The sequence below is a fragment of the Lissotriton helveticus genome, chromosome 9, assembly GCF_964261635.1.
Source record: "Lissotriton helveticus chromosome 9, aLisHel1.1, whole genome shotgun sequence".
Taxonomy (NCBI): Eukaryota; Metazoa; Chordata; class Amphibia; order Caudata; family Salamandridae; genus Lissotriton; species Lissotriton helveticus.
Genome location: NC_136070.1, coordinates 21,235,097 through 21,251,383, shown reverse-complemented (window position 1 = coordinate 21,251,383; position 16,287 = coordinate 21,235,097). Strand labels below are relative to the sequence as shown.

Sequence of the window (16,287 nt, the reverse complement as noted above, 5' to 3'; positions counted from 1 at the left end):
AGACCTGCACTGGCTCCCGGTCAACAAGAGAATCACCTTCCGGCTCCTCACCCACGCACACAAAGCCCTACACAACCAAGGCCCAGAATACCTCAACAGCCGCCTCAACTTCTACGTTCCCAAACGCCAGCTTCGATCGACCAACCATGCCCTCGCCGCCGTCCCCCGCATCCGAAGAGCCACCACAGGAGGAAAGTCCTTCTCCCACCTGGCCGCCAAGACGTGGAACTCCCTTCCGACCCACCTCCGCCTGACCCAGGACCGCCTCGCCTTCAGGAAGCAGCTCAAGACCTGGCTGTTCGAGCAGTAGCAGACCCCCTCCCCCCAACCCCCCCCCCCCAGCGCCTTGAGACCCGCCGGGTGAGTAGTGCGCTATATAAATGCTGTGATTGATTGATTGATTGGTTGTGGTTCTCCGCACACCTGAAGTCAAAACACCGGCAGACTGCAGACAAAGAAGTGTAAAGAAGAGAAAAAAAAGTAAAAAAGACAGCTGGCCGTTTCCACCTATGCACCCAGGATCTGGAACGATACCCAGATATCCATCAGACTACTTTAAGACTTCTAAGTCTTGCAGGGCGACTACCCTTTGCTTATATGAGAATTTTAGTGCGGTCATTTTAATTATAAGGCCCCACCCCCACTCTCCTTGAACAAAGGGGTTAACACTGTCTATTTTGTTTTAAATATCGTTTAGGGAAATAAACACATAACATCCTGGAATGCGCATAGACATCTGGGAAGCAAAACTGTCTTAGTAAGAGCATCTGATCAGGGACAGCGGACGTGATTTATAACAAGCATTGGCAAAGCCGATAGGTCTCGCCTTTGGCAATTGCTTTTGGCAGGACTGTACAGCATCGAGAAGCACACTGGGCAGCATCTTTGAAATACAAATAGGCACTGACAAAGACACTAGTTCACGCATAGGCAAGACCTATTGGCTTTGTCAATGCTTGCTGTAAAAAGTGAGCCCGGACCTTATTGTATTGAACTAGAAAGGTGAAAATACTGCTGGTTCTGCCATATTTAAAGCAACGTCTTGTAGGCTGCGTGCCGATTTAGGCAACAGGTGCATTTACCCACTGAGTCATCCTACAGCTGCACTCCCTTTAGAAAATAAACAAGCATTTACAATGCAATGGTCTCGGCATTGTTAAAGTTAGAGCTATTCGCATTGCTCATGACATTATTTTTATTTATGTTTTTAAAACATATAAATAAATGGCATTGTCATTTACAATGCCAATAGCTTAATCGCTCGCAAATGCGAGACCTATTGCATTTGCACCCACACACAGAGCCACACACAAAGCCACCCACACACAGACAGAGCCACACACACACACATAGACAGACAGAGCCACACACAGACAGAGCCACACACACACAGACAGAGCCACATACACAGACAGACAGAGTCACACACACACACACACAGAGTCACACACACACACAGAGCCGCACACACACACACACACAGACAGAGCCACACACAGACAGAGCCACACAGAAGAGGTGCGGGTTCAAGCCCCCATACTGCCAAAACATAAAATCTCGGACTCCGCCCACTGCTGCGCAGTGCGATGCTAGTCCGAGACCTAAAAAACTAACTATCCAGTAAAACGAAAACCTGCAAAATAAATCTAAATTGCTTCTCAAAATGTATCATTTTAATAAAATTCCCATTAAACACTTTCTCAGGGTATGCACTTAGTGTCAGAAATGCCCATCCAACCAATCAATAACCTATTTGTTATTGTAAGCTAATCTAAGGGATCTTCTACTGAACCAGCCCTAGTATCGCTCAAAATGTGTTCATGACAAAAAACTCACTATTGTCTCAAATGCACACAACTTGTCAGTTATACCACTACTAGAAACGTTAGATCAAATTCTGAGAACTGCATACGAATTTCCTCTCTCATTCGTGCACTAACTACACACTGACAACATACTGCTTATTACAAGTGAATACTACTGTACTACTACTCTCCGTATGTTCAATAACTGACACCTACAAATGTATATCTCTTATAAGCCCTACAATTATACTGATGCCAACCAAAAATATATACAGCTATAGCTTTCTCAATTACTGTACTTATTGTGCCACAGCCCTTTCACCTGCAGCTGTTGAGTAAGTTCTTAGCCATTTACCCTCTGTTGTAGTATGGCAAAATCTCTAACATACATACTGTTTCCTAAAAAGACAACAATTACAATACATTTGAACAGGCTATTACAAGAAGCGTAGAATTTGGCCACACTACTCCACCGAGACAGTAAATCTACAGACAAGTGTAGAGCAGCCTGGAATGACGCTTAGCGGCCTCCTCAGGAAGACGTAAGTTCTAGTCACTACCGATTGAGGTGGGCGATAGGTAAAAGTATAAGTCTTACAGAAGACGACAATGCAGGGACCTCCGAGGCCTACATCTACACCCACCCAACACTGAAGCATCTCGAGCGGCGGCACGGGTTAAATCTGAGTGGGTGCCTTAGCCATTGGAAAGCGGTGAGCTCGGAGATAATTGAGGGGAACATGAGAAGTCAATCCAAAACCTAGTACAAAGAGTGTAGATAAGAAAGTAAATATATTTATTACACGGGTCCTCCTCCGTTAGCCACCAGGAGCAGCCTCGTCAGTGGGATAACGACCGAGCCTCAACAGTCGGGCTACGGCGAGCCCTCCTCAACATTCCAGGGCACGAGACCCGGAGCTCGCGGACACAGCCGGGCGCTTCCGAGTACAATACAACACCAGGCCGTGTGGCTCGCGGGTGTCGGATCGCGCCACAGAGGCAGCTGGGTGGCTAAGCCGGATACCAGTCAGCCGTGACCTGCCTTGCGAGGAGTACTTACTCACCAGCACTAGTCCCATTCAAGGGAGACGCCGGTGTCTTCAGGCTGGCCTCAGGCCTGGGCGCTGGCTCACTCGTACGGACGGGTAGGCTGGGCCCCGGGCCGCAGGTTTCTACACAGAATAGTCAGTCACTCAGCATCTCTGTATTCCCGTCGCTGGAGCCCGCACACTGACGGAAGGCGGGCAGAGTAGCCAGGTCTGAAATCCAAGACAAGCACGATTCACTTTGGAAAGATGCCCAAACATGCGCTAGTTCTACCAAAACAAGCCCAACGATAGGTACGAGGGAAGCCAAGGACAGTATTAAAACGACTTTACTTTCCGGCTAAAATACTAACAAAGATACTCAACATGCAGTATAAACTCTATTCGCTGTGATTTGTAGCTCAGTTAAAGGTTCTACAGAAAACCGTCAAAGACAGGAGCAACAAGAGGTTTACTAACGCAGGCGAGCTCCTCCTGCGAAAGGCAGCCTTACGTGGGATTAGATCTGCTCTGTAACTGGTGCACACTGCTGGGTGAAGTTGCGACACCGGCCAAGCCAAGCGCGAGAGTGGACAGGGGAAAAGGGGCCCGGAGCAGAGATTACAAGCCTCTGATGACGGGGGCGGGCACGGGAAGGGGCTGAAGCACCACCATCTTTCTGCCTCGGAGAAACACACGGTCATTTTGCGATTCAGGGGCGTGTTTGTAGCTGTTGAGTGACGGATGACGTCACGGCTTAAAAACTGCAAAAAACACGCCCCCGTATCGCAAAAAGACGGGGCTTGAACAGAGTGACGCCCCTCTCCTCCAATGGCTGGCCTCCGTTTAGGAAGCCAGCCAATGGAGAAGAGGGGAGGGTTCAAGCCCCACTGTAGCCAAAACATGAAATCTCGGACTCTGCCCACTGCTTACGCAGCGCGACGCAGGCCGAGACCTAATAAACGTGTGCTTCTTATCTGATCAGTCCGGGTTTGGCTGTGTTCTACAGTGACCCAAGTGTGACTCAAAAAAATAATGTGACCCGTCGCTGCTTCCAGCAGTTGTTTCTTGCCGACAAGTAAACACAACCCTCTCTAGGAACATGAACAACGTCATCAATCAAATGGGCAGTGGTGCATACTTATGGTGCCTGCCAAGAAGCGTCTACAAGTGCTGATTTCACTCTCCAGGAAAGGTTGCTGGTGAGCAGAGTTCTTAGGAACCAGCTATGAGCAAAAGACACACCGAAATAAAAGCATTGAATAAATATTACCACAGTCTTCATTTTGTTAAAACAATGAATGGTTTCAAATGAAAATATCTACCAAAGCAAGAACTTAGTAGGAGTGTCATTTTTCAGACTAGGATACAGTAAATGACGACAAGTTGAAGGTGTCATTTAGAGCCCCTAAGCGAGAGCCCCAAGCTTGGAAACGAGATGCAGACGTACCAAGCCTCTGCCCCTACCCAACATAGAATGTAACCAATCAGAGACCAAATGGGGGTTCACCCTATCCAGAGGGACATGCGGGCCACATTCCTGTGAATGAACATCCTGAATAATAAAAGCAGCCGTATTGATGCAACACGTTGTTGGGTAAGCAGCGTACACCAGAAATGGAGGATAGCGCCTTGGCACCACCTGGCACCTTTGGAATAGCAGTGGAGAGGCATTCAGGGTCTGTCCGGGACCTGACATCGCTCACTCAGTATAATCAATCAAGCAGGGGTTTATAGAGCACCCTACTCACCCGTGAGTTTCTCAAGGCACTAGGGGGGGGGTGAGGGCTGGGGGAGCAGCTCCGGATCAATCGAAGAGCCAGGTCTTGAGGTCCTTCCTGAACGAGTGCAGGGTTGGGGAGCCTCTTATGTTCACTTGTAGCTTGTCCCAGGTCTTGGCTGCGATGTAGGAGAAGGCTCTCCGCCTGTTCTGTTTCTGCGAATGCGGGTGACCTCTGCCAGTGCCAGGTCAGCGGAGGTTCCTCTTGGGTACGTGGAAGGATACTCTCTCATTGAGGTATTTAGGTCTGATGTTGTTGAGGGATTTGTTGGCGTGAGTGAGGAGTTTGAAGATGACCCTCTTCTCGACGGGGAGCCAGTGGAGGTCTCGTAGGTGTTGGGTTCATGTGTTTGTGACGTGGTGTCCTGAGGAGGAGCCTGGCTGCAGCGTTCTGGATGGTTTGGAGTTTGTGTAGAAGGGTACTGTTGATTTCGGCGTACAGGGCGTTTCCGGAGTCCAGTCTGCTGGTTATGAGCGCATGGGTGACGGTCCTTCCGCAGTAATTAATGTGCATGGGGATGCCCCAGGAATCTGATGCAGTTACAAGTTGTGTGTGGTCTATGCCACTGGGATTCACTGCTCCACGAGAGGGCACCATCTGCTGAAGGAGGGGCACGTTGTTATGAAACAGTTGTGCCAGCCCTGTGAACACACATCTGGGATGCCTTTCTATCGCTACCCACTCTCTTGGAAATCTCCACTGTTAGGATCTTCCACAAAAAGCCTTTTCAGGTGCCCACAGCTGGGTCTCGAGATGAAGGCCGAGAGAGGCTTAAAAACATCAAACAGCTCCGACTCGGTGAACGTGTCTGTACAGAGATTGAAGTGGGGCAGATTCCCAGGGGCCGGGCAGTTCTAAATACTTATGACAATGAATCGTGCGACCTCAAAGGCCAGTGAGGATTTAAAGCAGTGATGAGGGATGGGGTAATTTGTGGACAGAGCAAGCATAGACAGGAGGGAGGAGGTGGTGGAAAAGCTTTTAAACACGCACACAGGCGATATTGCTTTTTTCCAACGTAAACAAATATTTCAATATAAAGGAGAAGCACCATATCTTTTTAGGCTGAGAAACATTAAACCGCTCCGACTCTGAACATGTCTGCACAGAGACTTGGAACAGATCCTGGGGGCTGGTAAGCTCGAAACACTGATGACAATGAATCGCAAGACATCAAAGGCCAAAGGGGGTTTAAAGCAGTGATGGGGAGGGAATGATTTATGGATGGAGCAAGCATTGTCGGGAGGGAGAATGTGGGGTAAAAGCTTTTAAACGTGCAAACTCGCTAGCTTGCCCTTTGCCGACGTAAATAAATATTCAAACATAAAGGATAAGCATAATGTCTTTTAGCTGCCACAAAAACATAAGGGAAAACATGCTGCAATTCAAATGCCACAAAAGCACGAAGAACCAAAAAAAAAACAAGCATTGAAAATGCAATAGGTCTCGCAATAGAAGAGTTTGACATTTTTCGTTTTGCATATGGATGAGTGGCGTTGCGTGGATGAGTGGCGTTGCGTGGGTGAGTGGCGTTGCGTGGGTGAGTGGCGTTGCGTGGGTGAGTGGCGTTGCGTGGGTGAGCGGCGTTGCGTGGGTGAGCGGCGTTGCGTGGATGAGCGGCGTTGCGTGGATGAGCGGCGTTGCGTGGCTGAGCGGCGTTGCGTGGCTGAGCGGCGTTGCGTGGCTGAGCGGCGTTGCGTGGCTGAGTGGCGTTGCGTGGGTGAGTGGCGTTGCGTGGGTGAGTGGCGTTGCGTGTGTGTGTGGCGTTGCGTGTGTGTGTGGCGTTGCGTGTGTGTGTGGCGTTGCGTGTGTGTGTGGCGTTGCGTGTGTGAGTGGCGTTGCGTGTGTGAGTGGCGTTGCGTGTGTGAGTGGCGTTGCGTGTGTGAGTGGCGTTGCGTGTGTGAGTGGCGTTGCGTGTGTGAGTGGCGTTGCGTGTGTGTGTGGCGTTGCGTGTGTGAGTGGCGTTGCGTGTGTGAGTGGCGTTGCGTGTGTGAGTGGCGTTGCGTGTGTGAGTGGCGTTGCGTGGCTGAGTGGCGTTGCGTGGCTGAGTGGCGTTGCGTGGCTGAGTGGCGTTGCGTGGCTGAGTGGCGTTGCGTGGCTGAGTGGCGTTGCGTGGGTGAGTGGCGTTGCGTGGGTGAGTGGCGTTGCGTGGTTGAGTGGCGTTGCGTGTGTGAGTGGCGTTGCGTGGTTGAGTGGCGTTGCATGTGTGAGTGGCGTTGCATGTGTGAGTGGCGTTGCATGTGTGAGTGGCGTTGCATGTGTGAGTGGCGTTGCATGTGTGAGTGGCGTTGCGTGTGTGAGTGGCGTTGCGTGTGTGAGTGGCGTTGCGTGTGTGTGTGGCGTTGCGTGTGTGTGTGGCGTTGCGTGTGTGTGTGGCGTTGCGTGTGTGTGTGGCGTTGCGTGTGTGTGTGGCGTTGCGTGTGTGTGTGGCGTTGCGTGTGTGTGTGGCGTTGCGTGTGTGAGTGGCGTTGCGTGTGTGAGTGGCGTTGCGTGTGTGAGTGGCGTTGCGTGTGTGAGTGGCGTTGCGTGTGTGAGTGGCGTTGCGTGGCTGAGTGGCGTTGCGTGGCTGAGTGGCGTTGCGTTGTTGAGTGGCGTTGCGTGTGTGAGTGGCGTTGCGTGTGTGAGTGGCGTTGCGTGTGTGAGTGGCGTTGCGTGTGTGAGTGGCGTTGCGTGTGTGAGTGGCGTTGCGTGGTTGAGTGGCGTTGCATGTGTGAGTGGCGTTGCATGTGTGAGTGGCGTTGCATGTGTGAGTGGCGTTGCATGTGTGAGTGGCGTTGCATGTGTGAGTGGCGTTGCATGTGTGAGTGGCGTTGCATGTGTGAGTGGCGTTGCGTGTGTGTGTGGCGTTGCGTGTGTGTGTGGCGTTGCGTGTGTGTGTGGCGTTGCGTGTGTGTGTGGCGTTGCGTGTGTGTGTGGCGTTGCGTGTGTGAGTGGCGTTGCGTGTGTGAGTGGCGTTGCGTGTGTGAGTGGCGTTGCGTGTGTGAGTGGCGTTGCGTGGCTGAGTGGCGTTGCGTGGCTGAGTGGCGTTGCGTTGTTGAGTGGCGTTGCGTGTGTGAGTGGCGTTGCGTGTGTGAGTGGCGTTGCGTGTGTGAGTGGCGTTGCGTGTGTGAGTGGCGTTGCGTGTGTGAGTGGCGTTGCGTGTGTGAGTGGCGTTGCGTGTGTGAGTGGCGTTGCGTGTGTGAGTGGCGTTGCATGTGTGAGTGGCGTTGCATGTGTGAGTGGCGTTGCATGTGTGAGTGGCGTTGCATGTGTGAGTGGCGTTGCATGTGTGAGTGGCGTTGCGTGTGTGAGTGGCGTTGCGTGTGTGTGTGGCGTTGCGTGTGTGTGTGGCGTTGCGTGTGTGTGTTGCGTGTGTGAGTGGCGTTGCGTGTGTGAGTGGCGTTGCGTGGCTGAGTGGCGTTGCGTGGCTGAGTGGCGTTGCGTGGCTGAGTGGCGTTGCGTGGCTGAGTGGCGTTGCGTGGGTGAGTGGCGTTGCGTGTGTGAGTGGCGTTGCGTGGTTGAGTGGCGTTGCATGTGTGAGTGGCGTTGCATGTGTGAGTGGCGTTGCGTGTGTGAGTGGCGTTGCGTGTGTGAGTGGCGTTGCGTGTGTGAGTGGTGTTGCGTGGGTGAGTGGGTGAGTGGCGTTGCGTGGGTGAGTGGCGTTGCGTGTGTGAGTGGCGTTGCGTGGGTGAGTGGCGTTGCGTGGGTGCTTATGCGACGTATAGCACTTAATACTAAAGTAGGCAGACCTTCTTAGCCTTTGTGAGAATAATAGCAAAATAAAAATAAAAACCAGATCAAGTCAAGGACGCAAACGGCACCATGCTATTGTTTATTTACTCAGATGATATGCATAAAAATGTAACTTGTGAGCACGTTTCTCTAACTCTCCAATAATCCCATTACAACACTTTGTACAAATGAGATTGGGACTCATCCTTCCGAAGTCGAGAAAAATGTGCAACGCTGTGTTGAAGTTAATTTTTTTAATTAACAAAATGCAAATAATGTGGAGAGATTTCAAGTGATTCAGGAATGGGGGCCCTTGTAAAGAGAAAGTACGGCCGGCCTGGGCAGTGATAGGGGAGGAGGGAGGAGAAATGCGAGTCACGGCAGCAGCAGCCTTTGATGTGCCTGCCGGCCGGCCGTGAATAATTAGGGGGTGAGAAATGCGCTCGGAGGGCTGCCTTTGATGTGGTAATGCGAGGCAGGCAGGCAGGCGGCTGGTGGCATTGTGCACGCGCTTTTTAGGGCTTGCGCAAGCGCAATGACCTAAAAAGCACATGCACTTGAAGGAATCGCCAGTGGAATCGCCAGTGGATAAACACTGGATAAGCCCCTATAGAGCTTCGCCAGCTATGCGCTGAAGCGCATCAGCAGGCGAGCCCTAAAAATGAAGCTTGTTAAAACACAAGCGGAAAAAAGGAAAATAAATTGTCCCCAAAAATAAACACATAAGCCGCAAAGTGCAACAATACCGGTAAATAGGCGGTGCTTCGTGGCAGGAAAGAAGCACAACAAGCAAAACAACAGCACGTTGCATGTAACCTGACCCACCAGGAATGCAGCTGCCACCTTGCACGCCGCTGCTCGCTCCCGAGAGCAAAACGCAAGTGACACATTGGAAAGGAGGTGGGACACGCACCCGCCTTTGGCCATTTGCGTGATTTCATTATTGAAAGACACATGCAAAGGCCAATCCAATGTGTGGGAGGAGTCAGACCCACACAGAGAAGTTTAGAGTGCTCACAAGAAGCCTCCCATAGAGCAGCGCATCTGCACTGAGCTAGGCTCGACCTAAAAAGAGGGGGTGGGGTCTAATCACTGGAGGACCCTGTCAGCATTTAATTCAATTTTGTCTTCCCTCAATTGCGCTATATGCAAAGTATTTTAGTGATTTAGATTGCCAGGTCAATCCCTACTATATATTTAGCTATTCATTTATTCAATCATTCATTACCAATGGACTCAGAGAGATGGGGCCCCTAGAGTCCTACATGGGCCAGGTTGCAATGTCAGGGTTTCTTTTACCATCTAGTGGTACAATAGTTAATATTCTATGCTCTGAGGCCCTCCTATTTTTTTTAATCTCAAAGACATGGGTATTTTCTTAAAATATGGCCCTAATATTTGCCATATCGATGCAGCCGAGCGCCCCGTGGACAAAACCACCATGTCTTTGCCCCGTGGTTTTAGCTGTGTTGCTCTCCTGACTAGACACCGGTCTAGCCTGTATCTCAGGTTGGTGGGCTCCTCTTTTCCCTCATCACAACAACCAGCATACACAAATACAATTTTTAGTGGTCTGAAATAAAAAAAAATGTCATAAAAGAAAATCCAGACTATAAGTATGAACAAAATAACAGTGTATTTGTAAAGCACATGTTTACCCAAGGGTATGTTGGCGCTGAATGAGAGATGTTAATTGTTACTCAAATCAATGGTACTCATTTTATCAGCCCCAGAAGAATGAAAGGCTGATTGGACCCGCCAAGATTTGCACCTGTGAGCAGGAGGTTGAGCACAGGCCCCTACAGTGGACACATTAGTCCACTAAGCGACCACGGGCAATAAGTCGGGCTGCAACTCAAAACTCCCTGTCCAAAAGAATTATTTTCTAGAGATATATTCTCAATATTTTTATATTTTATTTCATGACTGGTTAATAGAGGGCAAAGGTATGCAGGCAAGCCCAATTGGCTGCTCTACAAATCTCAGTAATAGGAACTTCCTGAATCTATGCCTGCGAATCAGCTGCCACTTGAGTATATCTTCCTTGAATACCATCAGGAAGAAGAGTTCCAGAAATAGCATGCCAAAGAGATAGTAGATGAGATCCAGCATCTGATGGAAATAGAAGGATCCTGGAATACCAGAAACTTGCGGAAATGACACCTACACAAGAACGCCCCAAGACGACCAGTCATGACCAATGGTTACAGCCACCAAAACAAAAACAAAAAAGAAACCTAGAGTTTAGTCCCAAGTTGATTAACAAAAGGTATAGATTGTGGAAAAAAACACTCAGAAGCATGGTGGCAGGGACGTCATCTGACCCAATGCCTTCCAAAAGGCCATGATGAGTTCTAATTGCTACCCATTGAGCCTGTATTGCACAAACTGTCAATTTCCCCTGAATTTCTGTAGAACAATTTAAGGACAGAAGACAAAATAACGTACTAGTGAAAGAGACCTAGACAACCACCAATGTTTTTCAATCTCTAGAGTACACCTACATCTTTGAATGGTTTCAGTATGATGATTTGGGCAACCTCGATTTTATAGCTCAACCCTTTATATCTCCAAATTGGTAGAAGTTTAAGTTAAACAAGGAGATATATTGGAATCTGAAGAGGAGAGGTAACAAGAGGAATTCTACAAAGTTAAGATAGAAACATAAACTGCAATAGAGGAAACCAAGATTTGCAAATTCAGAAAGGCAGAAGCTAGATTACTTCTGTGCCTCCTCCAGAATTTGTAACAGAAGTCTGGGTTAAGAGAACCTGGAGGAACGCCATGTAAATGAGAGATCACCAAATCCCTTGAAAGAATAATCTGGGAAATTGTGCTTCCACCTGGGAACAGATCTAGTAACAACCTCTCTAATCTCTGGAAAATTAAACTGAAAAATTCTGGGGAGAGGGATCAATCTTGAGATGAGGGAAATATTCTGGTCAGGCCATCTGCTTGGTTTTTTTCCGGACACTTGATATGAACTCCTTTTACGGACAGAAGATGCCTCTCAACTCAAACTCCCTGTAGCATTGCTACAAGACTGTGCAATCTAAAACAAGTCCCTCCTTGATCATTTACATTTGAAAATCATGCAAGGCATGCTACCCTCTGTTTTTACTACGAAAGGAAAATCGGAATGCAGTGGAAAACCTATAGTAGATTCTCTGGTTTCAACCATGACTGGAGAACTGAAAGAGAGGCGATTACTGGGGTGAGTTTCTCCAAGGCTTGGATTGCAAGTCTCCAATAATTTAGAAGACGAATTAGCAAAAGACGCATATGAAAACATGCCCATGAGATCCGAAAATACACAAGACCATGTGTCCCTTAACCTTCAGCCACGAGTCTGAGGCTGGGCCTGTAACAAAGTTAGAATAGCTCTCAGGTGTTCTGCTCTCTACAAAGGAAGGAATAACATCTCCAAATGTGTCAACTAGTGTGCTCTAAGAAACTTATTTCTTGCAACTGAATCACCTGAAATTCTAAGAGCAGGTCATGAAGAAAGGCACTTCTAGGATCTTGAAGGCCCTTCACAGCTTCCTCAGGTGATGGAGCACGAAGTAACCAATCGAATCGTCCAGGTAAGGACTCTGATATGACACAGCAACAGGGGTGAAGGGACTGGGGGTCAGAGGGCCCATATTTTCTTGAAAACTCTTGGAGCAGATTTAAGTCCCAAGGCAGTACCTGAAACTGATAGTGATTTCCACACTTGCAGAAATGTAGGAATTTCTGAAGACAAACAGAAATGGGAATGACAAAATAAGCTTCTATAAAATGTATTGTAATCATAAGGGTTTCTCTTGAATGCAAGAAATTATCTTGAGAAAAGACTCACTCTTGAAAGGAGCTCTCCTTCTCAACTGTATTGTTTTTCAAGTCAATTGGGAGTTTGACAACTCCTGACACTTTGAGAACTAAAAACACAATGGAATAAGCCCCAAGCCGTACTCCTTTTATAGGAACTGGAACAACTAGCTCCTTTGTTATGAGACAGAATTGCCTGAAGAATTACCAACTTCTTAATAGGATAGTGACGCGCAAGGGGTAATTATGGTCCCAAAACCTATATGAAGGAAGATTTATTCTACAAGATGTCATTCCTTGACCACTTTCAGCTCCCAGACATTAGAACAGATTGTTCTAATGCCAACATGAAATGTTTGATTCAGCCTCCAACCTGCCACTTGGGGCCAACTTCAGCATAGTTAGGGATGTGTAGATTTATTGAGGTAAGCAGCTTTCCCAATCTGGTCAAAATATCCAGCAAATTACTTTTCATGCTGTTTCCTTCTATTGTAAGTCTGATGTTCAGGAGGAGCTCTTCCAGAGGGATGTAAAAAAAAAAGACTTTGAAGGAGACCACATACTAGCAGAGATTATTGCTGAAACGAAGAAAAACGTATCTTCTCTTTGAAACAACCAACACAGCTGTTTTTCCAACTCTGGACCAAAGAGTTCTTCTTTAGATGAAAGAAGTACTGAGTTTTTATGAACTGAATCAGTACGCCTTTCTTTGCTAAACAAGTTCTGCAGGGCTGCAATGTCTGCTCCTTCACCAATGGTGACACACGCACTTCATCAAAGGATACGTCAGATAAAAATTCCTCCTACGTTTTAGATTTCCAGCAAGGTAGTACACTCCAAGCCCTTGCGGGTGGCTTTAAAGAGCTCTCTAAAGTCAGGGATGAGCGAATGAGAAAAATAAGCTCCATACATGCCCACTTTCAAGGCTAAATGAAATCCAGCAAATAACTTTTTCCATGCCAAGTAAGCTTCACGTTTGAAAGTTCCTTAAAGAGAACCTTTTCCGCCATAGAGACACGATCAAGCAAGCTTGCAACTTAAGAATCCACTGACACTAGTCCCGGAATCATTTATTCCATACCCTCTAAACAATGTAACCTGGAAACAAACTTAGGTGAATTAATCTCAACCCGGTACTTACTTTACCTTAAGATTACATAGGGCAGTGATACTCAAAGTACAGCCCGGGGGCGCGTGCGGCCCTCCTGACCTTTACACGTGGCCCCTTGATCAACAGCAGCACTGGGCTGCTATTTACTCGGCTCAGCACTATCATTAAAAAGCTGTTCAATATACAGTCAAGCCTTTAATTAAAGGTTAATTGAAGTTAAAGAAAGGAACCAACTAGGTTGTCCTGCACCACTTAACTTGTTAAACACATTCATTTTCAAAGTCAACTTGCACCAAAGGTGCCCCCAGACCGCCACCGGGCTAGCATGGATGCAGCCCTCTATCACATCAGAGACCAAACTTTGTGGCCCTTGCGAAAATGTTTGTGAGTACCCATGACATAGTGTATATCATGATGCAGAGGTTGGTGCATGGAAAAAGCACACTGAAATTGTCTAAGTACTTGCCATGAAGAAGTACCTGCAACATCATCCCATGGAAACCCCTAGTTACTATGGTGCTTTGTAAATATCTTGGACTAAGTCTCTTTATCAACGTAATTTCTTCTTTGGTCAGAAGTGGACATTTCTACCTCTTTACCCTCAGTGGAATCAGAAGGAGAAACCTTATTTATTTATGAAAATGTAGTATGAGGAGCAGTACCATCCATAGAGGACAGCCTGACAGGGTCTCAAAAATGATCATAAGTATTTTGTCCACAAAATCGTCCTCATGGCACCCTCTAGTCTGTTTCTTGGGAGAAGGAGAGAGTGAAGCATAAGAAAAAGAGTCCTCTAAATGGTGCCTATTCTGAGCTTGGCCATGATTTACAGAGCAAAAACAATTCAACAATTGCTAAACAATTCTCTAGAGCTCACTGCTATAAACACAACTTACCTGACGCCCATGCTCCTTTAAAATCTAATAATGAAAAGAGTAGAGTGTTATCAAGTGGCATAGAGTGGAATAGGGTGGCATGGAAAAGAGTTCTGTAGAGTGGAGCAGAGTGGCGTAGCCTGGCCGAGAGAGGAGTAGCGTAGCGTGGAGAGGAGTGTAGTAGACTGGTGGGACGTACAGTGGCACAAGTGGAGTAAAGAGTCCTGGAGTGATGTATTGTGGCGTAGAGTGGAGCCGAGTGTCGTAAAGCGAAGTATATATGGTGTGATGCCCAACTGTAAACTGTGTATTTTTCTTTTCCTTTGATGCTATGAATATTTGAACAACTAAGTACACCTCCTTCAAACACTTTCATATCGAATTATAATTACTCATGTAACACACGACCACTGGTATTTGTGTTCTGCAAAGAGGCCAAAGGCTGGATAAACATGTAGTCTGAATAAGAAATTATCTTCTGGAAGGCACTGTTAGAAACTCCACTGGCACTGTTAGAAACTCCACAGCTGGTACTCGTGCCCTGACACCCAGCCCCACTGTGAGACACACAGAGACAAGGCAGCAACAGGTGGATACACACCATACAAGATGCATACCTTCCATCCTTACCAAAACACAGTCTGTAAAAAGCAAATACTCGTAGAGAGTAAATGCGAAGTAAAATAGGTGAAATGTAAACTTTCCTAACTGGGACTACCTTAAGGGTTTCTGCACTCCCAGTGGTGACACTGATTGGTGATTTTGCCTTTAGAGTTAAAGTCATAAATATAGAGGCCCTTCTCAAATCAATTCCAGTTACTGAGCACTGGCAGACCCCGCCCCACTTAAAGCACTGGTGCACTCCCTTAATCCATCCTACATATCACCTCAAAATGAGAATCTGACATTCCTCCTCCCAAATCATAGCAAGGTGCCTTTGTCTGCTAGATCTCTTCCCATCGGCTCCCCAGCAGAGCAGTGCATCCTGGGAGTTGTAGTTCCCCTTGTTTCATTAGAGGTAAGCGCTGTAAGTGCCAGTATAACATAAAGTATCAAGACTGCTGATCTGTGATGTGTCATGGCACGTGCTCTCTGTGCCCAGTCGCATGTTTCATGCATGGACACACACACACACGCACTCACACCCCTCTACCTGTCCCAGGACAGCTCCCCGACGCCCCTCACCCTCTCTGATGCTGTGCAGCACCCCCGGCAGGGCCCGGCCCGACACCCCCCGGAGCAGGGTGCGCAGGGCGGCGAGGGCACTGGGGGCATCCATGGGGGCAGATGGCACCGTGATCCGCACTGCGCATGCGCAGAACGCGCAGCGCTGGCACGTGCGGTAGCCGGTACTGCTGGAGTGCGCATGCGCTCTGTAGACACAGAAGAGGGACTATGGATTGAACCAATCCACTACATTGGAGTGAAGCACTAGAGCGCTGACTTATTAAGTGAAGGTGTCGACGAGGGCCGCCATGATACACGTGCGATCTGCCTTCAAATTCTGCTCTTTTCTGGGCCCCCAGCTTAAATCAGGGGCAGAATGGCTTACTTTGATGGTACCCACTGCAGGGATGGGAAAAGGTCGAAACACACAGATTGTACAAAAAAAATTTTTTAGTCTTTTAAAATGGTTTATGAATTATTTCCTAGCAATAAATATATTTCATGTTTTTATTGTATTTTTAAATTACTGAAGTGCTTGACGATTCCCTTTTTCAATACTTCTAAAGATTAACTATCGGAAAAAATACTTCAATGACAGGGATCTGCTAGGGACACCATCTTTCCAAGAGAAAAATACTGTTTTGTTGTTGTTTTATGAGGCTGCAAAGGCCGGGAGGTAATACTAAATAGGACTTTGTGTATTTATTTGTAACATCACTTTTCTGTCTTTGCTTAATCATTAGTCATGGATCATTAATGCAGTTCTTGAAAATATTTAAAAGTCCTACATTTGCTGTCTGAAGTATTCCTAGACAAAGACTTAAAATACAGCCTTTAGGTGGTTTTGCTTATTTTTCTATCAACTGGAATATTAAAATTCTTCTAGCACCTGTGAAAAAACAGTCAGGTGGCAACTCTAGGAGCAGCGGGCTCCCAAACAATGCAGCGTGTTTAAAATGTTGCTTCTAGATGCGGATGGTCAAGTGTAGTATCAAAATTGCA

The 16,287-nt window shown here is 47.6% G+C and overlaps 1 protein-coding gene across 2 annotated transcripts in view; it reads right to left on the bottom strand.

Annotated features, from left to right (window-relative positions):
- Positions 1-15,456, bottom strand: part of LOC144782601 (uncharacterized) — a 97,456-nt gene extending 82,000 nt beyond the window's left edge. Inside the window, exon 1 of one of the 2 annotated variants that reach the window (XM_078661968.1) lies at positions 15,304-15,456. In XM_078661968.1, coding sequence (XP_078518094.1) covers positions 15,304-15,397 — 94 coding nt within the window. In that variant the 5' untranslated portion in view covers positions 15,398-15,456. Of the gene's footprint in view, positions 1-15,271 lie in introns of both variants that reach the window. The other variant, XM_078661969.1, reaches the window with a different exon arrangement.
- Between the last annotated feature and the right edge of the window lie 831 nt (positions 15,457-16,287).